This window comes from Hemiscyllium ocellatum, chromosome 2, assembly GCF_020745735.1.
Source record: "Hemiscyllium ocellatum isolate sHemOce1 chromosome 2, sHemOce1.pat.X.cur, whole genome shotgun sequence".
In the NCBI taxonomy this organism is placed as follows: Eukaryota; Metazoa; Chordata; class Chondrichthyes; order Orectolobiformes; family Hemiscylliidae; genus Hemiscyllium; species Hemiscyllium ocellatum.
The window spans coordinates 13,717,313-13,743,822 of NC_083402.1; the positions used below are offsets into that span (position 1 = coordinate 13,717,313).

Sequence of the window (26,510 nt, forward strand, 5' to 3'; positions counted from 1 at the left end):
ATCTTCTGCCTCTGTTCTCATAATCATCCGCTTCATCATGCAAAGTACAGACCCGTATCTCCAGGGCTTGGATCCTATCCTTGGAGGAACTGCAATCAACTTCTACCAGTATGACCCTATGCTCTACCTCATCTGTCCTCTTTTCCAGGTCTCCCAGATGCTGTTCATGCTTCTGCAGCATGATGGAGGTCAGGGCCAGCTTCCCCTCTATCTGTTTACACAACATCTCGCGAGATTTCACGAGCTCCTTCACCAGGACCTGGTAGGTAATCGAGTCCAAGGATCCAGCAGGCTGGGCCGTGGGCCAGACCTCGGACTCTCCTCCTCCCTTCTTCAGCATCTCTGGATGGCAAAACGCAGGTAAGTCAATCTTTCACAGTTTCTCGGGACTCTGTGACCTTTCGAGAGTCCCAGGATGTTGCGATGGTCTGGGATGGGCCAGTTAGAGATTTATCCGGCTTCTGCAGCAGTGCAGAGTTCTGCAACATGAACCTCCTAGATCGCTGCCATCTTGGATCCCCCTGCACTTTTTTTTAATTTATCAATGGGATGTGGCTGTGTTGGCCAGGCCAGCATTTATTGCCCACTCCTAATGCCCAGAGGACAGTTAAAAAGCCAATCACATTTCTGTCGGTCTGGAGTCACATGGAGGCCAGACCAGGTAGGGGCATCAGTAAACCAGATGGATTTTTCCCGACCACGGTGTCGTGGTCAACATGAGACTCAACTCCAGATTTTTGTCTTTTGAATTCAAATTCTGACATTTTGCCATGGGTCGAATTCAAATCTAGGTCCCCAAATCATCCTCTGGATCGATGGATTAACAGTTGATGAAGGGCTTTTGCCCGAAACGACGATTCTCCTGCTCTTCAGATACTGCCCTGACATAGTGTGCTTTTCCAGCACAACACTCTCGACTCTAATCTCCAGCATCTGCAGCTTTTACTTTCACCTCAATAGATTAACAGTCCAGCAACTCTGCAACTAGATCATCACCTCGTCATGGCTAATCCGGCTAGCTTGCTCATCATTGCATCTGTGGCAAACTTTGATCCCAGATGTTTTTTTTTAATGGAATTGGAATTTTACCAGTTGCCTTTACCATATCCTGGGTTTGCATGTTACTGGTCCCAGTGTTATTCACACTAGGAGGGGCCTGAGTTGTGGGACAGGTCAATGGGAATATTCAAAACCACCAAATCATGGAGGAAAGGTTTGAAAGGAACTTCCAACATCAGACTGGATAAACACTTAAAGAGGAATAGTTGACAGGAGGATGGGTCTGATTGGATAGCTCTTCCGAAAGACCCCACACTGACATATTGGGCAAAATGGTGATCTGCTGAGCAGCATCATTCCATCTTTCTATGCCTACACCTGTCAAAGCAACTAATATTGCAATGGTAAAGGACAAGTTACCATTGTCCCAGAGGACTATCTTATTCAAGAGACATGATTGGTGATACATTTGACCTGAGGGTCACCAATCCTCGGGCAAGGGGTGAGACTTCAACAGCAGGATTTTCATGAGAAGCTCATGTGTTATGGGAACTACACCGACTCCGTTGGCATCATTCTGCATTGTAAACCATCCAAGCTAACTGACCCCCCTCCCCTTAGTTGGGCTAAGACAAAGTGCAGTGCCTTTGTCATTCCTCCTGCTGGGAATACGTCAGCTTCTGTAGGACATTCCGGTCAGTCCCATTCTCCAGATCAATTAGCATAGCCCAACAAATCCCATTCCTTCATCACAGCATAGTATGGCAACTGCTGTTCCCAAGACCACCAGAAACAATGGAGAGTTGTGAACACAGCCCAGTCCATCACACAAACCAACGTTCCATTCATTGGCTCCATCTATAATTCTCGCTGCCTCAGGAAAGCAGCCAACATACTAAAAGCCCTTCCTCTTCCATCCTCTTCCATCAGGTAGAAGATACAAAAGTTTGTACTCGTACAAACAGATTCAAGAACAGCTTCTTCCTCACTGTTATTGAACTTCTGAATGGACCTCACAAATTTTAAATTGAATGTTGATCTGGCTGTTTGTGCACCTTGCCTCTCACTGTAACATTGTATTCCTCACTCTGTTCTATTACCCTGATGCACTTTGTATAGTACGTATTGCATGCAAAACTAAACTTTTCACTCTACCTAGGTACAGGTGACAATAATAAATCAAATCAAGTGCCTATCCAATCCCTTTGAAATTGTTTGGCTTGTCCACTTTCTCAACCCTCTCTCGGGGCAGTAGGTTCCTAATTGTTAACACTCACGGCCGAAACAGATTCATTCTCACACTAGTCACAGGGTGTGATGCTGGAAAAGCACAGCAGCACAGGCACTATCCGAGGAGTAGGAGAATCAACATTTCAGGCATCAGCCCTTCATGCCTGTTATGCCTGTAACGCCGATTCTCCTGCTCCTTGGATGCTGCCTGAGCAGCTGTGCTTTTCCAGCAACACGCTCTTCGACTCTGATCTCCAGCATTCTGCAATCCGCCCTTTCTCCCCATTCCCACACTACCCAGCTTTTTCCCCAATCCCGCATCTCTCACTCAAAGTTCAAAACTTGCGCCCTCCCAGATCAGTCTGATTGTCTCTGTCCGTGTGAAGGACAAGTGTCGTTGTTGCTGGGGAAGCCTGTATTTGAAGAGAAAGGAAGATGTGAAGACAGATCTGTGTGGGATGGGAATCCAGTAGGTGATGGGGGCTGGGAAGAGAACAGAAACCAGAGCCTGGGGTAGGTGCTGTAGAACGGAGAGTTCTCGGGGTTCAAGAATGTAACTCATTGAAGTTTGCATCACCATGAGTTACATGGGATGGTTACAAAGACATTTAGCACACTTGCCTTCATTGCTCGCTTCTTTGAGTATAGGAGTTGGGACGCTTTGTTGAGGGTTTTACAGGACGTTGGTGAGGCCTATTCTGTGTCTAGTTCTGGTCGCCCTGCTATAGGAAGGATATTATTAAGCTGGAGAGGGTTCAGAAGGGATTTACCAGGATGTTGCCGGGTTGGGCAGGTTTGAGTTATAAAGAAAGGCTGGGACATCTTTCACTGGAGCTTAGGAGGTTTGGGGTTGACCTTAAAGAGGTCTATAAAATCCTGAGGGTATAAATAGGATGAAGAGTAGGTGTCTTTTCCCTGGAACTGGATTTCAGGACCAAGGGGCACATTTCTCAGATGAGAGGAGAGATTTAAGAAAGACAGGAGGGGCAAATTTTTCGCACAGAGGGTGGTTCACATGTGGAATGAACTTCCTGAGGATTTGGTGGATGCGGTCAGAGTTACAATGTTTAAAAGACACTGAGATAAGTACGAGAGTAGGAGAGGTTTGGAGGGATAGGGACCAGGAGCAGACAGGCGTGACTAGCTTAGCTTGGGATTATGGTTGGCGTGGGCTGGTTGGACTGAGGGGTCTGTTTCTGTGCTGTATGACTCTATGACTCTGTGCAACTGGACCGTTGGAGATGGAATCTTGTAGCTGCATGAGGCGACTGACCAGACAGGTGCCATTAAGAAGGAATATCTCAAGATAATAGGACTCTTGTGATGCACTGACTGTCCCTACCCACCTGCAGAGGCTAGGTTCAAGGCCCACCCCCTCTAGTATTGCATCTTAACATCCCTGACCTGATTAATTAAAATAAAAATCTGCAATAGCAACCTGCTTCTGGGCAAATAAAGCAAAGCTAACGATCTGAGATATATTTAAATCACCCTGTGGGCAATAGAGTAGGCATCCACAACCTCATGAATGACTTTAGGAAGAATTAACTTGTTGGTACACCTCCTAACAAAGACCTTGACTCAATGGTTATAGGCACAGCAAATGCACAATAAATATTTGTGCTACCTGATAAGGCCTGGATGATGAGGACCATGGGTTGCACAGTGCAACAGGACATTAATTGGATATCTGATATCGCATGTTCAAGCTTGTTGAAAGGGTTCCGCTTATCAGACTCACTGTGGAAATCTAATCGATTTGGACCATAATGGTTTGGAAAACCAACATGACCCATGGAGCAGGCGTCAACCTCTCAGACAGCTTATTACCTGCCCAGCGAGCCAACCCGATCAATAAGTCTGTTAGAAACAAACGTGGAAAAGTTTCACCTGAGCAGTTCCTGACTGGAGACAAACCAAAGGGTAGAACAAAAATATGTTTCCAGAGTCAACAGATTAGATTAGATTACTTACAGTGTGGAAACAGGCCCTTCGGCCCAACAAGTCCACACCGACCCGCCGAAGCGCAACCCACCCATACCCCTACATTTACCCCTTACCTAACAATACGAGCAATTTAACATTTCCAATTCACCTGACCCGCACATCTTTGGACTGTGGGAGGAAACCGGAGCACCCGGAGGAAACCCACGCAGACACGGGGAGAATGTGCAAACTCCACACAGTCAGTCTCCTGAGGCGGGAATTGAACCCAGATCTCTGGCACTGTGAGGCAGCAGTGCTAACCACTGTGAGGCTGGAAAAGCACAGCGGGTCAGACAGCATCCGAGGAGTAGGATAGCCAATCTCCCAGGCCGAAAACCTTCACCAGGACAGGGGAGGGTAAAGGAGCCCAGAAGTGAAACAGAAAGGGAGAGGAGTGGGGCTGAGGAAGGGCAGCTGGGATGGTGATAGGTGAACGCAGGTAGAGGGTGGTTGTGATTGGTCAATGGGAAGGGTGGAGCTGATAGCTGAGTAAGAAGGTGGACAGGCTACATTTCCAATAGAATCATCAAAGGTAAGGACTAGAAGAGGGCCATTCAGCCCATTGAGCCTGCTCCACCATTTAATACGACCATGGCTGATCTCTTCTCGGCCTCAACTTCACTCTCCTGCCCAGCTCTCCATAACTCTTCAATCCATCACTAATTAAAAGCCTGCCTACCTTCTTCCTAAAATTGTCTCAATGTCCCAACATCCACCACACTCCAGGCTGATAAACTCCACAGACTCTTTCAGGAAATTCCTCCTCCTCGCCGCTATATATCTACCAAACAATGGCCTCTCATTCTAGATGAAAATTTCAGCACTCAATGAGGCCATTTGGTCCATCATATCCTTGCTGGCTCTCTTTTACCTCATTCCATTTGCTCACCTTCCCATGACCGTTCTTTTCCAATTCAGATAATCATCCAATTCCGGTGCAAGATGGTGGCAGGTAACTGGGCTGCATGTGGGATGTTGGCCAGGCCCTGCTGTTCCCACCTGCCTTCCTTGATTTTACCTTTGTCCCTATTCCTTTCTTGTGCTTTATTTTCCTTTCCTTTTGGTGTTGTTTCTTTGTTTCTGTGGTGGGTGCATTGGCAGCACTGACTTGGCAGTGAGAGTGTGCCTCACCCAGAGTGGCGGACATGGGTCCTCCCGGTGATCGAAGATTGGGGGCAATGAGATCCTTTTTCTGGTATTCTCACGGGGCTCACATCAGCGACAATGAAACTCCTCCAGCGATTGAGGACTGGGGCGCCTGGGTGGGGTAGCTGGGGCCTTTTCAAGATGGCGGCACTGGCAAGGTGACATGTGCAGCTGTAGTGGGACTCGTGGGCCGGCTGCTGGTGGCCTGGCCTGGCCTAGCCTGATAATGCAGCCTGGGACTCTTGGTTGTCGGTTGTGTGTAGGTGCAGCAGCATCAGCCAAGTAGGCCCGCTGGCAAAGATATGGCACCTAAAGTGGGTGGGCTTCTATATTGGTGGGTCTGAGGCAGGTAATGGTGAGGTGGTGGAGGTCTCTCTTCAGGGCTAGGTGCTGGCAAGGGCTGGGTCAAAAAGACTGATATTCTGAACTTTTTGCTTCTTTATTTATCTAACTTATTCCCATGATCTGTCATGCTGGACTGCATCAGCTCTGCTACAGTACGTCTTACATTAATGCGAATTGGATGTAACACAATTGGGTGAATAGAGAACACATTTCTAAAGCATGAACTTTTAAAGTGTGTGTTGGCTAATGTGATTACATCACCAACACTTTAAGTATATTTGTATTGCACAATGTGTGTATCACGCGGGGTCTCACAGGAACGTGTTCTGGAAAAACTGTATTTATTTCTTTACTTTCCTAATTATACTTTGTTTCCTAAGCATTTGATTTTAAGTGTCAGTATCCAGGTACCTTTGTACCTAAGATAATGTTGTAATGCTACAATCATAAACTTTGCACTGTACTGATTTGAGAACATGTGACAATATAGCTGATTCAATTAATTTTTGAAGGCACAAAATACAGATAGTGCAACCCAGATACAAGCTGTTGCAAGACGGAGATTTCCTCAGGTCCCCATTACTGCTTTTGCCAGTCTCGTATCATTAACATCCTTGTCTTTACTGCCAATGGAAAGGTACTTATCAACTCTATCCACATACTTTTCTGTCTCAATTGGTTTTGTTCATTTGATTTGAAATCACATCGGATCACCAAATTGTTATGGCGCAGCAGAATGCCATTGAGGCTATTGTTCCTGCTATTCCTCAGCCCCAATTTCCTGCCTTTCCCCACCTCCCTGCATGCTAGTTCTACCCAAATTAGCTTCCAATGCCCCTCTTGAATGCTTTAACTGAACCTGCCTCACCACGTTTCCAGGCTGTAGAGTCTAGACACAGCCTACCCACGTTGTGAGAATGCTTTTCTCACATCACACTTGCTTCGCATGCACATCACGTTAGATCGATGTCATCTCGTTCTTGTTACTTTTACAACCGGGAACACTTTCTCCCTATCTATCCAGCCCACTCATGATTTTGAAAACCCCCATCAGATCTGCCCTCAGCTGTCTTCAAGTGTACAGTTTGTCAGATTGAACCCGGGCCCTTGTTTCTCATCCATTCACGGGATAAGGACGTCCTGGCTAAGCCAACCTTTATTGCCCATCCCTAATTGCCCAGCTAAGAGTTAATCACGTTGCTGTGGGTCTGGAGTCACATGTCAGCCAGACCAGGTAATGATAGCAGATTTCCTTCCCTAAAGGACGTTAGTGGACCAGATACAGACAGTCAACATGGTCATCATTAGACTCTTAATTCCAGAATTTTATTTGAATTCCAAGTTCACACTCTGCCATGGCAGGATTTGAACTCAGCTCACCAGATCATTGGCAGGGTCTGATGATAATGCTACAGAGCCATTGGTGCCTCTTTTACCCCAATTTGGAAACATTATTGATCTCCAATTTCTAACTCAGAACTTGGTAAAAAAAACAGTTAAGCTCAGAACCTATTGCCTTCTTGCCCTGTGTTCCTTTCAGCCCAGATGAACAGATCTCTTTGACCAACCTGGTTTGATCTTTGTTTACTTGTGCAGTATGGGGGGTGGGGAGGAGGGGGGGTGGAAGTGGTGGAGGTGGTGGGTTGTTGGTAGGAAGGGCTATAATGGCATTATCAGGATCCCTGGGCCTACGTTCTAGTATTGGTTGAGGCCTTTGAAACCAGGGGATTACAATCTAAGGATAAAGGGTAGGCCTTTTAGAACTCCAGTGAGGAGGAATTTCTTAAAGTGAAGAGTATTATGAAGTTGATGGCATGTATTATACCTTGAAGAGAGAGTGAATACTGTTTCTCACTAAGAGTTTACAAGACCTGTCAAATGACTAGTTAGCAATCTCAGAGTGTAGTGGAAAATTGAAAATATCTAACATTTGGCTGTAAATTGGATACCTGAGTGGGTTGCTGTTTTCACAACAATTCAAATGTAACCAATCGGTTTAAATTATGCCCCAGGATTCTAAAACCCAACCAAGTTTGAATATATTGTTTTGCGAACATCACCCAATGAGATGATCCGATGTTGGGGATATAAAAACGGCAGGCATTTTGAAAATCAGTCAGACCAACTGCCATCAACATAGACCCAAGAAATTTGGAAACACTCTCTATCAAAGGTACCTTTTCATATGAAACATATTCCCAGTAAAAAGAAAGAAGATGATCCAGAGAGATCTTCACCTGGAAGAAGAAAGACTTTGAAGATAACAGCCACTATATGATTTTAAAATTAAGTTGATGCTATTTTAATAAGTGTTTTATTGGAATAGTATATTGTGATAGAGTTGGAGACAGATAATAAGCAGTTAAGAGAAAGGGGGGCTTCGAACTGTGAATAGTTATTGTTTAATGTTCACTTTTAGAGTTAAAGAGTAACTTGATATTTTCTTTAAATAGTGGAATTTCGAAGTTCTCTGTCACACATATCTGAACAGATTACGAGGCGAGGTGAGCTTTTCTGGGTGCTCGGTTTAATTAACAGAATGGTTCACCACGATGTCATAACAGTTTGGGATCTTGGGTCCGTGACTTAGACAGGTTTGAACAGATTTGGGGTATGAAAGGTCCAGTAGATTTATACACTTGCCAATTAGTGCCCTAGATCATAAAATAGGTTTCACAATTTTGTTTAATTTTGGTTACTTGTGGTTGGTTAAACTGAAAGTCAGTGAAATGGCTCTTAAGATTGCTAGAGGTTCTAGGGTTTTAAGATGTTTCCCAAATTTGCCAAGAAAGTTTAGAAAGACAGAGGAAGGATATACTTTTAGAATTAGCAAATAGGTTAGAATTGGGTTTAACCAGGGGCTAAAGAAATGCTGAAATTGTAATGGAGTTGGTCAAGCACTTAGGTTTGTCAGAGAAACAGACAGGTGCAGCAGAGTTAGAAAAATGCACACTGCAATTGAGGCAAATGGAGTTAGAAGATAAAGAAAGGGAAAGAAGAGCCGTGACAGGAGAAAGAGAGAAAGAAAGAGAGGAAAAACGCAGAGAAGGTTCTTAGCTGAGCAAGGAGAGAGAGAAGAAAGAGAAAGGAAGAGAGAATTTGAACTTCAGAAGTTGCAAATCCATCAGAAAACTCAAGTTAACAAGCTGGAGATGAAGAGAGAAGGTAGTAGTGTACACAAATATTTTACAATATTGCCACAATTTGATGAGAAAGATGTCGAAGCTGCCTTTATTTTGTTTGAAAAATTGGCTAGGCAGATGAACTGTTCAGAGGACTTGTGGGTAATGCCAGTTCAGACTAAGCTGGTAGGCAGAGCGAGTGAGGTATTTGCCGCGCTGTCAGATGAGGGATCAAGAGATTATGAAGATGTCAAACAGGCTACTTTAAGAGCTTATGAATTGGTACCACAAGCATATGGACAGCAGTTCAGAAACATAAAGAAGGAACCAGGTCAGGCTTATGGTGAGCTCGAAAATACTAAACATAGCAATTTTGATAAATGGGTGCAGGCCTTAAAAATAGTTAAGACCTGTGAGGCTCTAAGAGAGATTTTTCTGCTGTAGGGAGTTTAAAAACTCACTTCCAGAGATGAGAATAATTCATGTGGATGAACAGAAAGTTTAAGAAGTGAGACGAGCAGGAGAAATGGCAGATGAATGTTCATTAGTGCATAAGGCAATGTTTAGCTTCTGGCAAGAAATTCATCCTGTGAGGGATAGAAATTGGGAGAAGGGGAGATCCTACACTACAAAACAAAGAGTAGAGAGCACTGGTAATAGTTTACCACAGGTGAAAGAAAAAGCCCAACAAGGTGAAAAGGAGGTGAAAGGCCTCAGGTATTCTCACTGTGGTAAAGTGGGACATATAAAGGCGAATTGACGATGCTGATGAGGGGCTTTTGCCCGAAACGTCGACTCTCTTGCTCCTTGGATGCTGCTTGACCTGCTGTGCTTTTCCAGCATAACACCCTCGACTCTGATCTCCAGCATCTGCAGTCCTCACTTTCTCCTGCGACAGGTAAAGTCACAGTGCAGGTTGTGAAAGAAAGGCACTATGGGAAAAGATGTGGTAAAAGAGGCTAAGCCCCGAGCAATAGTGCAAGTGGTAAAGGAAACTCCAAGAAAAGTCAAGGAGCTGCAGGAGAGTGCACAGCCTTGGCAGGGGCTGGGTATGGAGTTAGTGCCCAATCTCTGTAAAGACTTTGCCTCTGTGGGTAAAATCTACTCAGGAAGAACAGGGTGAAGAACAAATTATAATATAATTTTAAGAGATGCAGGATCTAATCAGTCTTTAATAGTGAAAGATTTGCACTCTTTCTGATGTGTTACCCGAGAGAGTGGTAGCTTGTGGGATAGACAGACAGATATTTAGCATTTCCCCATGGAAGATCAAGACTAGGGAACTAACAGTGGGAGTGATTGACAGAGTGTCAGTTCCAGGAATGCCCTTTGTTCTTGGGAACGATTTAGCAGGACCCAAAGTGGGAGTGACACCCCTTGCTGTGGAGAAGCCAAAGGAAGACCAGGGAACTGAGGACTTAAAAGAAAAATACCTAGGAATATTTCCAGACAGTGTAGTATCAAGATCCCACTATCATTCGTCACAGCGAGAAGATAAAGGCTAAAGAGAAAGACAAAGAAGTTGCAGTTCAGTTAGCAACCATCGAGAAGTGAAGACACCCCTGGGACCACCAGGAGAAGACAGCCAGATAATCATCACCACGTGGATCACACTGAAGATCCGGTGTGATGGGATACGATCATCCAGAGGGAAGTTAAAGCACAATATAGTTAATTAGATATACAGTGTAAATTGTTAGTTTATAGTATATTTTGTTGTTATAGTATTAATTGTGACAAATAATAAATATTATTGTTTCTCATTATGATAGAGTCACAGAGTCATAAAGATGTACAGCATGGAAACAGACCCTTCGGTCCAACCCGTCCATGCCGACCAGATATCCCAACCCAATCTAGTCCCACCTGCCAGCACCCAGCCCATATCCCTCCAAACCCTTCCTATTCTAATACTCATCCAACTGTCTCTTAAATGTTGCAATTGTACCAGCCTCCACCACTTCCTCTGGCAGCTCATTCCATACACGTACCACCTTCTGAGTGAAAAAGTTGCCCCTTAGGTCTCTTTTATATCTTTCCCCTCTCACTCTCAACCTATGCCCTCAAATTCTGGACTCCCTGACCCCAGGGAAAAGACTTTGTCTATTTATCCTATCCATGCCCCTCATGATTTTGTAAACCTCTAGAAATCTTTTCTGAACCCTTTCAAGTTTCACAACATCTTTCCGATAAGGAGACCAGAATTGTACGCAATATTCTAACAGTGGCCTAACCAATGTCCTGTACAGCCGCAACATGACCACCCAATGCCTATACTCAATACTCTGACCAATTAGGGAAAGCATACCAAACGCCTTCTTCACTATCCTATCTACCTGCGACTCCACTTTCAAGGAGCTTTGAACTTGCACTCCAAGGTCTATTTGTTCAGCAACACTTTCTAGGATATTACCATTAAGTGTAGAAGCCCTGCTAAGATTTGCTTTCCCAAAATGCAGCACCTCACATTTCTCTGAATTAAACTCCATCTGCCACTTCTCGGCCCTTTGGCGCATCTGATCAAGATCTTGCTGTAATCTGGGGTAACCCTCTTCGCTGTCTACTACACCTCCAATTTTGGTGTCATCTGCAAACTTGTCTAACTGTATCTCTTATGTTTGCATCCAAATCATTGATGTAAATGACAAAAGCTAGAGGGAGCTGGGCGGAAGTGAAGTCGGAGCACAAAGCCAGTCAGGAAGGTAAGTGATTGTTATTTGAGTGGAGAAGTGTTCTTGTTTTGGAGACTCAGTGTAGAATTATGGCAGCGCAGGCAGTGGAATGTTCCTCCTGCAGGATATTTGAGGGAGGGGTGACCACCGATGCTCCTGCCAACTTCACCTGCAGGAAGTGCAGCCAGCTCCAGCTCCTCACAGACCGCGTTAGGGAACTGGAGCTGGAGTTGGATGAACTGAGAATTATTCGAGAGGCTGAGAGGGTGATAGATAGAAGCTACAGGGACATAGCTACGCCAGAAAACAGAAGTAGCTGGGTAACAATTAGAGGTGGGAAGGGGAGGAAGCAGGCAGTGCAGGGATCCCCTGTGATCGTTCCTCTCAACAATAAGTATACCGCTTTGGATACTGCTGGGGGGGACGGCCTAGCAGGGGTAAGCTGCAGTGACTGGGTCTCTGGCACGAGGTCCGGCTCTGAGGCTCAGAAGGGAAAGGGGGAGAGGAGGAGAGCGCTAGTTATAGGAGACTCTATAGTTAGAGGGACAGACAGGCGGTTCTGTGGACATGGGCGAGACTCTCGGTTGGTTTGTTGCCTCCCGGATGCCAGGGTCCGAGATGTCTCAGACCGTGTCTTCAGAATCCTTAAGGGAGAGGGTTTGTAGCCAGAAGTCATGGTGCACATTGGCACCAACGACATAGATAGGAAAAGGGGTGGAGAGGTCATTCAGGAGCTCAGGGAGTTAGGCTGGAAGCTAAAAGCTAGGACGGACAGAGTCGTCATCTCTGGGTTGTTGCCGGTGCCACGTGACAGTGAGGCAAGGAATAGGGAGAGGGTGCAGTTGAACACGTGACTGCAAGGATGGTGTAGGAGGGAGGGCTTCAGGTATTTGGACAATTGGACTGCATTCTACGGAAGGTGGGACCTGTACAAACAGGACGGGTTGCACCTGAACCAGAAGGGCACCATTATCATGGGAGGTAGGTTTGCTAGCACTCTTCGGGGGGAGGGGGGGCGGGGTTTAAACTGATTTTGGTAGGGGGATGGGATCCGGACTTGTAGTCCAGCAAGTAGGTTAGCTGGTTTTCAGGATGTCCAAGAATGAAGGGAGGCTGTGGAGAAGGTAGCACTGACAGGGAATACTTGCGGACACAGGAATGGGCTCAAGTGTGTATACTTCAACATATCAGAAATAAGGTGGGTGAACTTAAGGCGTGCATTGGTACTTGGGACTACGATGTTGTGGCCTTCACGGAAATGTGGATAGGAGAGGGACAGGAATGGTTGTTGGAGGTTCCTGGTTACAGATGTTTCAGTAAGATTAGGGAGGGTGGTAAAAAAAAAGGAGGGGGTGTGGCGTTGCTAATTAGAAATGGTATAACGGCTGCAGAAAGGCAGTTCGAGGGGGATCTGCCTTTGGAGGTAGTATGGGCTGAAGTCAGAAATAGGAAAAGAGCAGTCACCTTGTTGGGTGTTTACTATAGGCCCCCCAGTAGCAGCAGAGATGTGGAGAAACAGATTGGGAAACAGATTTTGGAAAGTGCAGAAACCACAGGGTAGTAGTCATGGGCGATTTCAACTTCCCAAATATTGATTGGAAGCTCTTTAGATCAAGTAGATTGGACAGGGTGGTGGTTGTGCAGTGTGTCCAGGAAGCTTTTCTAACTCAGTATGTAGATTGTCCGACCAGAGGGGAGGCCATATTGGATTTGGTACTCGGTAACGAGCCATGACAAGTGATGGGCTTGTTAGTGGGTGAACATTTTGGTGATGGTGACCCCAATTCTGTGACTTTCACCTTGGTTATGGAGAGGGATAGATGCATGCAACAGGGTAGGTTTCACAATTAGGAGAGGGATAAATACGATGCTGCAAGACAGGATCTGAGGAGCATAGTTGGGAGCATAGGCTGTCAGGGAAGGATGCCATTGAAATGTGGAACTTTTTCAAGGAACAGATACAACATGTCCTTGATATGTATGTACCTGTCAGGTAGGAAAGAGATGGTCATGTGAGGGAACGTTGGTTGACGAGGGAGGTTGAATGTCTAGTAAAGAGGAAGAAGGAGGCTTACATAAGGTTGAGGAAACAAGGTTCAGATAGAGCGTTGGAGGGATACAGGATAGCCAGAAGGGAGCTGAAGAAAGGGATTAGGAGAGCTAAGAGAGGGCATGAAAAATCTTTGGCGGGTAGGATCAAGGATGACCCCAAGGCCTTTTATGCGTATGTGAGAAACATGAGAATGACGAGAACGAGAGTAGGTCCAATCAAGGACAGTAGCGGGAGACTTTGTATTGAGTCGGAAGAGATAGGAGAGGTCTTGAATGAGTACTTTTCTTCAGTATTTACAAATGAGAGGGACCATATTGTTGATGAGGAGAGTATGAAACGGACTGGTAAGCTAGAGGAGATACTTGTTAGGAAGGAAGATGTGTTGGGCATTTTGAAAAACTTGAGGATAGACAAGTCCCCCGGGCCTGATGGGATATATCCTAGGATTATGTGGGAAGCAAGAGAGGAAATTGCAGAGCCGTTGACAATGATCTTTTCGTCTTCACTGTCAACAGGGGTGGTATCAGGGAACTGGAGAGTGGCGAATGTTGTGCCCCTGTTCAAAAAAGGGAATAGGGATAACCCTGGGAATTACAGGCCAGTTAGTCTTACTTCGATGGTAGGCAAAGTAATGGAAAGGGTCCTGAGGGATAGGATTTATGAGTATCTGGAAAGACACTGCTTGATTAGGGACAGCCAGCACGGATTTGTGAAGGGTAGGCCTTGCCTTACAAGTCTTATTGAATTCTTTGAGGAGGTGACCGAGCATGTGGATGAGGGTAGAGCAGTGGATGTAGTGTACATGGATTTTATTAAGGCATTTGATAAGTTTCCCCATGGTAGGCTTATGCGGAAAGTCAGGAGGCATGGGATAGTGGGAAGTTTGGCCAGTTGGATAGAGAACTGGCTAACCGGTCGAAGTCAGAGAGTGGTGGTAGATGGTAAATATTCAGCCTGGAGCCCAGTTACAAGTGGAGTTCCGCAGGGATCAGTTCTGGGTCCTCTGCTGTTTGTAATTTTTATTAATGACTTGGAAGAGGGAGTCGAAGGGTGGGTCAGTAAATTTGCAGATGATACGAAGATTGGTAGAGTTGTGGATAGTGAAGAGGGCTGTTGTCAGCTGCAAAGGGACTTAGATATGATGCAGAGCTGGGCTGAGGAGTGGCAGATGGATTTCAACCCTGCCAAGTGTGAGGTAGTCCATTTTGGAAGAACAAATAAGAATGCGGAATACAGGGTTAACGGAAGGGTTCTTAGTCAGGTGGAGGAGCAGAGGGATCTTGGGGTCTATGTTCATAGCTCTTTGAAAGTTGCCACTCAGGTAGATAGAGCTTGTAAGAAGGCCTATGGTGTATTAGCGTTCATTAGCAGAGGGATTGAATTCAAGAGTCGTGAGGTGATGTTGCAGCTGTACAGGACCTTGGTAAGGCCACATTTGGAGTACTGTGTGCAGTTCTGGTCGCCTCACTTTAGGAAAGATGTGAAGCTTTGGAGAGGGTGCAGAGGAGATTTACCAGGATGTTGCCTGGAATGGAGAATAGGTTGTACGAGGATAGGTTGAGAGTGCTAGGCCTTTTCTCATTGGAATGGCGAAGGATGAGGGGTGACTTGATAGAAGTTTATAAGATGATCAGGGGAATAGATAGAGTAGACAGTCAGAGACTTTTTCCCCAGGTACAACAGAATGTTACAAGGGGACATAAATTTAAGGTGAAGGGTGGAAGGTATGGGGGTATGTCAGGGGTAGGTTCTTTACCCAGAGAGTGGTGGGGGCATGGAATACGCTGCCTGTGGGAGTGGCAGAGTCAGAATCATTGGTGACCTTTAAGCGGCAATTGGAAAGGTACATGGATAGGTGCTTAAGCTAGGACAAATGTTCGGCACAAAATCATGGGCCTGTTCTGTGCTGTACTGTTCTATGTTCTATGTTCTAGGACCCAGCACGAATCCTTGAGGCACTCCACTGGTCACAGGCCTCCAGTCTTAAAAGCAACCCTCCAACACCACTCTCTGTCTTCTACCTTCTGAGCCAGTTCTGTATCCAAATGGTTCTCCCTGTATTCCATGAGATCTAACCTTACTAATCAGTCTCCCATGGGGAACCTTGTCGAACGCCTTACTGAAGTCCATATAGATCACATTTACTGCACTGCCCTCATCAATCCTCTTTGTTACTTCTTCAAAAAAATCAAGTTTGTGAGACATGATTTCCCACGCACAAAGTCATGTTGACTATCCCTTATCAGCCCTTGTCTTTCCAAAAACATGTACATCCTGTCCCTCAGGATTCCCTCCAACAACTAGCCCACCACCGTCATCAGGCTCACTAGTCTATAGTTCCTTGGCTTGTCCTTACCACCCTTCCGAAACAGTAGCACCACGTTTGCCAACCTCCAGTCTTCTGGCACCTCACCTGTGACTATTGATGATACAAATATTTCAGCAAGAGGCCCAGCAATCACTTCTCTAGCTTCCCACAGAGTTCTCGGGTACACCTGATCGGGTCCTGGGGATTTATCCACCTTTATGCGTTTCAAGACATCCAGCCCTTCCTCCTCTGTAATCTGGACATTTTGCAAGATGTCACCATCTACTTCCCTACAGTCTATATCTTCCATATCCTTTTCCACAGTAAATACTGATGCAAAATATTCATTTACTATCTCCCCCATTTTCTGTGGCTCCACACAAAGGTTGCCTTGTTGATCTTCAAGGGGCCCTATTCTCTCCATAGTTACCCTTTTGTCCTTAATATGTCTGTAAAAGCCCTTTGGATTCTCCTTAATTCTATTTGCCAAAGCTATCTCATGTCCTCATTTTGCCCTCCTGATTTCCCTCTTAAGTATACTCCTCCTTCCTTTATACTCTTCTAAGGATTCACTCGATCTATCCTGTCTATACCTGACATATGCTTCCTTCTTTTTCTTAACCAAACCCTCAATTTCTTTCATCATCCGGCATTCCCTATACCTACCAGCCTTCCCTTTCACCCTGACAGGAATATACTTTCTCTGGATTCTCATTATCTCATTTCTGAAGGCTTCCCATTTTCCAGCCCTCCTCTTACCTGCGAACATCTGCCCCCAATCAGCTTTTGAAAGTTCTTACCTAATACCATCAAAATTGGGCTTTCTCCAATTTAGAACTTCGACTTCGGGCGGCACAGTGGCACAGTGGTTAGCACTGCTGCCTCACAGCGCCAGAGACCTGGGTTCAATTCCCGACTCAGGCGACTGACTGTGTGGAGTTTGCACATTCTCCCCGTGTCTGCGTGGGTTTCCTCCGGGTGCTCCGGTTTCCTCCCACAGTCCAAAGATGTGCGGGTCAGGTGAATTGGCCATGCTAAATTGCCCGTAGTGTTAGGTAAAGGGGTAAATGTAGGGGTATGGGTGGGTTGCACTTCGACGGGTCGGTGTGGACTTGTTGGGCCGAAGGGCCTGTTTCCACACTGTAAGTAATCTAAAATCTAAAAAAAACTTTTAGATCTGGTCTATCCTTTTCCATCACTATTGTAAATCTAATAGAATTATGGTCACTGGCCCCAAAGTGCTCCCCACTGACACCTCAGTCACCTGCCCTGTGTATGATGAGTCAAAGCACAGTTTCAATGCTCAAAGTTAAACACACTGGGGGTCCATGTGTCCTGTTATTTGCACCTTACTGTTGTATATTCACCAAGAAAGGGATAGAATAACCAACCCACACCCACCAAGTGAAACAGTGCCTTGTTTACCCGAAGAAACATTGGCGTGCTCTCTGAAGCCCTTACCTCCCTTCGGTGAAGAGTCACGCTCTCCAGTCATGGCCCTGTGGAGTAGCTCATCCATCCTCGCCTCCTCTCCATCATCACTCAGCTGCCTCAACTTCATCTTCAACATGGCCTCCTCGTCCAAGGGTTCTGCCTCATCCTCATCCAGATTCTCTTCCTCACTGAAGCTGTCATTGGCTTCCTTGTCAGAATAGTCCCTCGTCTCCACGAGATCCCGCCATTGTTGAGCCTGACCCTTCCTGCTCATGATGGAGGGTTCTGACCTGGGGGTGGGGATGTTTCAGTCAGCTTCCAGATCCTCCCGTCAGCCCTCTTCCTCAACACGAATGTCACTTGGAGACTCAGACCTCCAACCTTGTCCAAGACTCCCACTTTCCAACTGCAGCAAGGACAGATTGCATGAAATTGCCTTGATTCGCCACTGTAAAGCAGCCAGCAATGGCCCCAGACTACATCCTCCTTTCTTCTTTGCTGACTGACTAATCCTGGTTATGCAAGCACTGACGTTGCTGAGTACAGTGTGAGGGCTACAGCAGGAACTAAATGCTCTCAGGAAAACGAAACTGAATCTGCTGACATAATGCACGATCTGCTTAAGTTTCGTTTCACTTCACCAGCTAATATACAACAGTAACCAGATGGGTGAATGTCCAAAAGTCTCAACGACAGACAAACTGAAGCACTAATCTTTCTTTTGTTAAACATCACTCTTGCTTGTTTGTCTCGAAATGCACTGTTGATGTGGTTGTGAGGATGAGCAGACTGTTTATTGCAACCTGAAACTATTTCATGCGCAGAAATCCTCGACCATAACCACCCTATTATTCTTACAGATCACTTAAATCTCCTTGCAAATTTGTTTCTCAATTTCTCACTGACTATTCGGGGATCTATAGTACAATCCCAATAAGGTGATCATCCCTTTCTTAGTTCTTAGTTTCACCCAAATAACTTCCCTGGATGTATTTCCAGGAATATCTTCCCTAAGTACGGCTGTAATGCTATCCCTTATCAAAACCGCCACTCCCCCTCCTCTCTTGCCTCCCCTTCTATCCTTCCTGTAGCATTTGTATCCTGGAACATTAAGCTGCCAGTCCTGTCCATCCCCGAGACACATCTCTATAATTGCTATGATATCTCAGTCCCATGTTCCTAACCAGGGAGGCAACACATCATTCTGATTTTTCGCTGCTGGCCACAGATCATCTGTTTGTTCCCCTGACTAGAGTGCTCCCTAACACAATCGATCACTGAGAACCCAACGTACTCCTCGTTACATTAGAGTCAGTCTCTATACCAGAATCTTGGCTGTTCATGCTACAATGAAGAGAAAGTGAGGTCTGCAGATGCTGAGATCAGAGCTGAAAATGTGTTGCTGGAAAAGCGCAGCAGGTCAGGCAGCATCCAAGGAACAGGAGAATCGACATTTCGGGCATGAGCCCTTCTTCAGGAATGAGGAAAGTGTGTCCAGCAGGCTAAGATAAAAGGTAGGGAGGAGGGACTTGGGGGAGGGGCGATGGAGATGCGATAGATGGAAGGAGGTCAAGGTGAGGATGATAGGCCAGAGTGGGGTGGGGGCAGAGAGGTCAGGAAGAAGATTGCAGGTTAGGAAGGCGGTGCTGAGTTCGAGGGATTTGACTGAGGCAAGGTGGGGGGAGGGGAAATGAGGAAACTGGAGAAATCTAAGTTGGAGGGTTCCCAGGCGGAAGATGAAGCGCTCTTCCTCCAGCCGTCGTGTTGTTATGGTCTGGCGATGGAGGAGTCCAAGGACCTGCATGTCTTTGGTGGAGTGGGAGGAGGAGTTAAAGTGTTGAGCCACGGGGTGGTTGGGTTGGTTGGTCCGGGTGTCCCAGAGGTGTTCTCTGAAGCATTCCGCAAGTAGGCGGCCTGTCTCCCCAATACAGAAGAGGCCACATCGGGTGCAGCGGATACAATAGATGATGTGTGTGGAGGTGCAGGTGAATTTGTGGCGGATATGGAAGGAACCCTTGGGGCCTTGGAGAGAAGTAAGGGAGGAGGTGTGGGCGCAAGGGAAGGTGCCAGGAGTGAAGGTTGGGTTGGTGGGGGGTGTGGACCTGACGAGGGAGTCACAGAGGGTGTGGTCTTTTCGGAATGCTGATAGGGGAGGGGAGGGAAATATATCCCTGGTGGTGGGGTCCGTTTGGAAGTGGCGGAAATGACGGCGGATGATATGATGTATGTGGAGGTTGGTGGGGTGGTAGGTGAGGACCAGTGGGGTTCTGTCCTGGTGGCAATTGGAGGGGCGGGGCTCAAGGGCGGAGGAGTGGGAAGTGGAGGAGATGCGGTGGAGGGCATCGTCGATCATGTCTGGGGGGAATCTGCGGTCTTGAAGAAGGAGGCCATCTGGACTGTGTGGTGTTGGAACTGGTCCTCCTGGGAGCAGATGCAGCGGAGACGAAGGAATTGGGAATATGGGATGGTGTTTTTACAGGGGGCAGGGTGGGAGGAGGTGTAGTCCAGGTAGCTGTGGGAGTCAGTCGGTTTATAGTGGATGTCCGTGTTGATTGGGTCGCCCGAGATAGAAATGGAAAGGTTTAGGAAGGGGAGGGAGGAGTCTGAGACAGTCCAGGTGAATTTGAGGTCGGGGTGGAAGGTGTTAGTAAAGTGGATGAACTGTTCAACCTCCTCGTGGGAGCACGAGGCAGCACCGATACAGTCATCGATGTAGCGGAGGAAAAGGTGGGGGGGTGGTGCCAGTGTAGTTACGGAAGATGGACTGTTCCACATATCCTATGAAGAGGCAGGCATAGCTGGGGCCCATGGCAACTCCTTTGGTTTGGAGGAAGTGGGAGGATTGGAAAATGGCTAAACATGGCTAAACAAATGCAGTGGCCAATGACCATATGGGTTTTGTTGATCCAAACAAAACTTGTAGGTGGAGCTAGTGAGGTATTTGCATCATTATCAGAGGAGGTATCTGGGGTGCATGAGGAGGTGAAAGCCATCTTAAGTGCATCTGAGCTTGTGCCAGAAGCCTACAGACAATATTTCAGGAATCTAAGGAGGGAACCAAGTCAAACCTACACTGAGTTTGAAACAAAGTAATTTTGAAAGATGGATAAAGGTATTAAAAATAGAGCAAACCTATGGTGCTCTGAGAGAGACGGTTATTTTGGAGGAGTTCAAAAATTTACTTCCTGAAGTGGTGAGAACTCATGTGGGAGAGCAGTAAGTTAAAACAGCAGGGTTAGCAGCTGGAATGGGTCATGATTATGGACTGGTCCATAAAGCAAAGATTGGCTTCCAGAATCAGTTTCAACACATGAGGGATAGAAACTGGGGCAAAGAGAAATCTTCACGTGGAAAGGGAAAGGTAGGACTTAGTGAAGATCATAACTTACCTCAGGGTAAAAAGGAAACCCTTGAAGTGGACAGAGAAGTTAAAAAGCTGTGGTGTTTTCACTGCAATAAGGTAGGCCACATGAAATCACAGTGCTGGTGGATTAGGAAAAGCACTGGGAAGCCAAACGTAGGAAAACAGGATAAACCAGTGAATTTTGTTGGAGTGGTAACAGAAAGCACAGTGGAGGCTAGAAAGCTGCACCAAAATATACAAGCTGGTCAGAGGTTGGTTAAGAGGATGTGCCAGATCTTAAATCCTACACCTGCAAAGGTAAAGAGGAGCAGCAGGTGAAGAAGTTCCAATATTAAGACATACAGGATCCTCTCAATCTGTGATGTTGAAAGATGAGGATATATGTACTTCAGAAGGACTATTGCCAGAAAAGGTACTAATATGGGAATTTACGGTGAGACAAGAAGTGCACAATTATGTAAAGTGAGGTTAGAGTGTTCAGTGAAGAGTGGAGAGGTCCTGGTAGGAGTACTGGAAAAAACTCTCAATTCCAGGATTACAATTTGCCCTTGTTAATGATATAGCTAGTTCACAGGAAGGAGTGCTGCCTACTGTGGTTGAAAAGCCAGTGGAAACTCAGGCAACTGAACTATTGTAGGACACAGATCCTGAGAATTTTCCCGATTGTGTGATAACGAGGTCACAAAGTCACTAGTTGAAACAGGAGAGATCAAAGAGTACAGTTAAGAAAGTTGAATAGAAATTAGCAGAGACCCTGTTTGATCAGATGGTTGATACAAACCAGGAGCAAATAGATGACACAGCAGACATCTTCAGCTCAGATAAGTTAACTGAGTTACAACAGAAAGCTGAAAACTTAAAGCATTTGTATCAAAAGGCATACATGGGAAAAGAATCCAAATGTATCCTTGAATGCTACTATCTTTAAAATGAAGTATCAATGAGTAAATGGAGACCATCACATATTCAGACAGATGAGAAATGGGCAGAAATTCATCAAGTTGTTTTGCCAGTGGGTTATAGAATGGAAGTGTTGCAAGTGGTGCATGAACTACCAGTAGGGGGTTACTTAGGAGTGAGAAAAACTCAAGCTAAAATACAAAAGCATTTTCACTGGCCTGGACTACGCAAGGATGTTGTGAATTTTACCAGACATGTCATTCATTTCAGCTAATCAGAAAACCGCAGGCAGTAATGAAACCTGCACCTCTAATACCTATTCCAGCATTTGTGGATCCTTTCACAAGAGTCTTAATTGATTGTGTAGGACCCCTACCTCAAACAAAAAGTATGAATCAGTATTTGTTAACAATAATGGATGTATCGACTAGATTTCCAGGGACCGTTCCATTACACAATATCATAGCTAAAAGGGTTGTAGAGGAATTACTCAAACCTTTCACTAGATACAGACTACCCACAGAAATACAACCAGATCAAAGGCCAAACTTCATATTGAAATTATTCCAGGAAGTTATGGACAGCTTAGGAATAAAACAATTCAAATCTGGAGTGTACCATCCAGAGTCGTGAGGAGTGCTAGAAAGGTATCATCAGACATCAAAGATCATGTTGAGGGCTTAGAGTCAAGACTGTCCAGATGATTGGGATAAGGAAATTCCATTCGTACTTTCTGTCATCAGAGATGCACCAAATGAATTGACCCAAATTCAGTCCATTTGAATTAGTTTTTGGCATGAAGAAAGGGAACCATTAAAATTGATAAAGGAGAAATTGGTAAGTCTAAATTCAGAGACTACACATTTGGGCTATGTGTCTAATTTTGAGAACAATTAAATGGAGCTGGGGAGTTGGCTAGACAGCGTTTAAAAGTATCACTTCACACAATGAAACAGGAAGCAAACAAGAAATCAAAAAATTCGCAATTTTGCGATCGGATAAAAGGTGTTAGTGTTATTTCCAGTGCTGGGTGAGCCTTTCAAAACAAGCTTTAGTCGACCTTATCAAGTTGAAAGGGAATTAGTAAGGTGATCTATTTGATAAGGACTCCAGACAGAAAGAAATCTCAGAGTGTGAATATGCTCAAAAGGTATTATGACAGAGATGGAAAGCAAGAGAAGGAGATGCTAATAACTACAACACAGACAGAAGAACCAAGCTCAGAGGCTTCGGAATCAGGCATTCCTCAAATTAAATTGGACAATGAGGAGGCTGTCAAAAATTAGGATAATTGTGGAGTTACCTTCCAGAGAAGAATCAAAATGATCTGAAAGAGTTATTACTGTCACATGGGGAGATATTTGGAAATAATCTGTGCAGTGCTAACCTAATTATGCATGATAAAGGGCTTATGCCTGATACATTGATTCTCCTGCTCCCCGGATGCTGCCTGACCTGCTGTGCTTTTCCAGCACCACATTTTCAAATAATTATGCATGAAAGGAAGTGTTTTTCTGATTAAGCAACATCCTTATGTGCATAACCCTCTAAAGTTGGCCCTGGTTCAGAAGGAAATTGAATGCATGCTCCAAGACTACGTAACCATAGTGAGTTTTGGTGACTGAAGCTCACCCATTGTAATGGTGTCAAAACTAGATGGTACCCAGCGGTTATGTGTGGACTATCACAAAGTCAATGCAATTACAAAGACTGATGAATATCCAATTCCACGGTTGGATGACTGTATTGAAGAGGGGGGACAAGAAACTTACATTTCTAAGTTGGACTTACTCAGAGGGTACTGGCAGGTATCTTTATCCGAAAGAGCAAAGACAATTTTGGCTTTCATAACACCCAAGTGGACTGTATCAGTTTAAAATCATGCCATTTAATATGAAAAATGCACCAGCCATATTTCAGAGACTAATCCAATATTCTCCCGTCTAGAGAATACATCTCCCAGGCCCGCTGTCAAGGAAAGGCCACCAGCATTCTCAAAGGTCCATCCCACCCTGGCAATGTTTTTCTACAACCTCTACCATCAGGGAGAAGGTATAGAAGCCTGAACACACACACCAGCCAGTTTCAGAACAGTTTTGATCCTACTTAGTAGGTGGCACAGTAGTTAGCACTGCTGCCTCACACCGCCAGAGACCTGGGTTCAATTCCTGCCTCAGGCGACTGACTGTGTGGAGTTTGCACATTCGCTGCATAGGTGTGCACCAGTTTCTTCCTATAGTCCAAAAATATGCAAGTTAGCTAAATTGCCTGTAGAGTTAGGTGAAGGGGTAAATGTAGGGGAATGGGTTGCGGGTCAGTGTGGACTTGTTGGGCCGAAGGGCCTCTTTCCACACCGTAAGTAATCTAATCTACTGTTGTTAGAATACTGAATGGACTCACAAATTCTTAACGTTTGCCAGTAACTGTGTTTTTGTTTTTGCCACTGTTTACATATTATTTCCTTATCTATGCTACTTAACTCTGTGATCTGCCTGTATTGCTCACAAGACAAAGCTTTTCACTGTGCCCCGGTACACGTGACAATGAATTCAATTCAATTCACTTGCCTGGATGGGTGCAGCTCCAACAACACCCAAGTAACTTGACACCACCCAGGTCAAAGCAGGCACATCCACAAGCAATTCACTCCCTCCACCACCGAGCTCAGTATCGGCAGTGTGTAATTCCTAGAGAAACTCAGCAGGTCTGGTAGCATTGTTGGAGAGATTGGTTGATTGATTGATTTGATTTATTTTCATATGTACCTATATACAGTAAAAAGCTTTGTTTATGTGCAGTACAGCAGATCATAGTAATCAAGGACATTTTGATCATAAGGTGAAAACATCCTTGGGTGGAGTGAGGAATGCAAGTTACACCACACAGGAAGGACGCGAGGCAAGATCGACATTATTTGAAGTTAGAGAGGTCGAATAGCAGCTGGGAAGAAGCTGTTCCTGAATCTGTTGGTGACAGTGTTCAGGTTTCTGTACCTTCTGCCTGATGGAAGAGGTTGAAGGAGAGCATTACAAGGGTGGGAGGGGTCTTTGATGATGTTGGCAGCCTTTCCATGGCAACGAGAAGTGTAGATGGAGTCCACGGATGGGAGGTGGTCTGGGCTGTGCACACAAACTTCTATGGTTTCTTTCGGCCCTGGGCAGAGCAGTTGCCATACCAGGCTGTTATGCACCCGGGCGTATACTTTCAGTGGTGCATCTGTAAAGGTTAGTGAGGGTCCTTATGGACATGTCAAATTTCTTGAGTTGCCTGAGGAAGGAGAGGTGTCGTTGTGCCTTCTTGACCTTCACTTCAACATGAGAAGTCCAGGACAGGTTGTCGGTGATCGTTACTCTGAGGAACTTGATGCTGTCCACCCTTTCAACCTCATCTTCATTGATATAGATGGAGATGTGTTCTCCACCTTTCTTTCTGAAGTCAATGATCAGTTCTTTTGGTCAGCCGACATTCAGGGAGGCTGTTATCATTGCACCATGGCACCCAGCCATCTATCTCCTCTCTGTATTGTGACTCATCATTATTTGATAGCCATCCTACCAGGGTGGTGTTGCAGATGGTGTTTGTTTGGAATTTGGCTACAGGGAGTACTGTGGGGCACTAAGACCACAGTCTGGCGGGCATCCAGTGTTGAGTATTATTGTGGAGGAGGTGCAGTTCCTTACCTTCACTGATTGCAGTCTGTTTGTCAGGAAGCTGAGGATCCAGATACAGAGGGCGGTGCGAGATCTAGGTCTCGGAGTTTTGAGGTCAGTCTGGAACAGATAATGGCATTGAAGGTGGAGCTGAAGTCGATGAGCAGGAGAGAAACAGAGTTAACATTTCAGGTCCAGTTGGTCAGAGTATCGAGTATCAGAGTTGGGATGTCATGCTGTGGCTGTACAGGACATTGGTCAGGCCACTTTGGAATATCGTGTGCAATTCTGGACTCCCTCCAATAGGAAGGATGTTGTTAAACTTCAAAGGGTTCAGAAAAATGTACAAGGATGTTGCCAGGGTTGGAGGATTTGAGCTACAGGGAGAGGTTGAACAGGCTGGGGCTGTTTTCCCTGGAGCATCGGAGGCTGAGGGGTGACCTTATAGAGGTTTATAAAATCATGAGGGGCATGGATAGGGTATGTACACAAAGTATTTCCCCTGGGATGGGGGAGTCCAGAACTAGAGGACATAGGTTTAGGGTGAGAGGGTTAAGATATAAAAGGGACCTTCATGCAGAGGATGGTAGTGTATAAATGAGCTGCCAGAGGAAGTAGTGGAGGCTGGTATAATTACAACATTTAAAAGGCACCTGGATAGGTATATGAATAGCAAGGGTTTGGAGGGATTTGGGCCAGGTGCTGAAAATATGGGACTAGATTGGGATATCTGGTTGGCATGGAGAAGTTGGACTGAACGGTCTGTTTCTGTGCTGTACATCTCTATGACTGTATGACCCTTGGTATGAAAGTGTAGAGGTCCTGTACTTTTAAGAGAGTTGAAAAGCTAGCAAGGCCTGACGGACATAGCACAAAGTGTTCTGAACAAGGTAACAATGTAATATTGGGTTGAAACAGCTAGCAGTAGCTGGGTTGCCATGAAACAAAAACAAATTCAAATTCAGGCCATCAGTTTAAATTATGCCCCAAGATACCAACTCCAATTGCGTTTGAATTTAGTATTTTGATAATATTAAAATCAATTAAACTACCTGATGTTTTGGGGTATAAATATTGGACATTTTTGAACAATTGAGAGAGAACTGTCAAAAGACCAACAGATTTGGGCTGCTAGTTTAAAAGGTCTCTGAGAGGTACCTGTCTGTGGAAGATGTTTGTACAGCAAAACATTGAAAGCAACCTGGAGAGAATCTACAAAGAAGATTTGGCAAAGCTGACTGGTTTTGAAACGTGTCTTTTTATAAATTGTAATTGGGATTCTTCAGTTCCAGCTTGTAAAA

General features: G+C 45.4%; 1 protein-coding gene across 1 annotated transcript in view; it reads right to left on the bottom strand.

Annotated features, from left to right (window-relative positions):
* LOC132829932 (probable ATP-dependent RNA helicase DDX60) overlaps positions 1-17,569 on the bottom strand; it is a 166,030-nt gene extending 148,461 nt beyond the window's left edge. The window contains exons 1-2 of the mRNA XM_060847358.1: positions 17,323-17,569; positions 171-342 (exon numbers count right to left, since the gene is read on the bottom strand). Coding sequence (XP_060703341.1) covers positions 171-342; positions 17,323-17,569 — 419 coding nt within the window. The remainder of the gene's footprint in view (positions 1-170; positions 343-17,322) is intronic.
* Between the last annotated feature and the right edge of the window lie 8,941 nt (positions 17,570-26,510).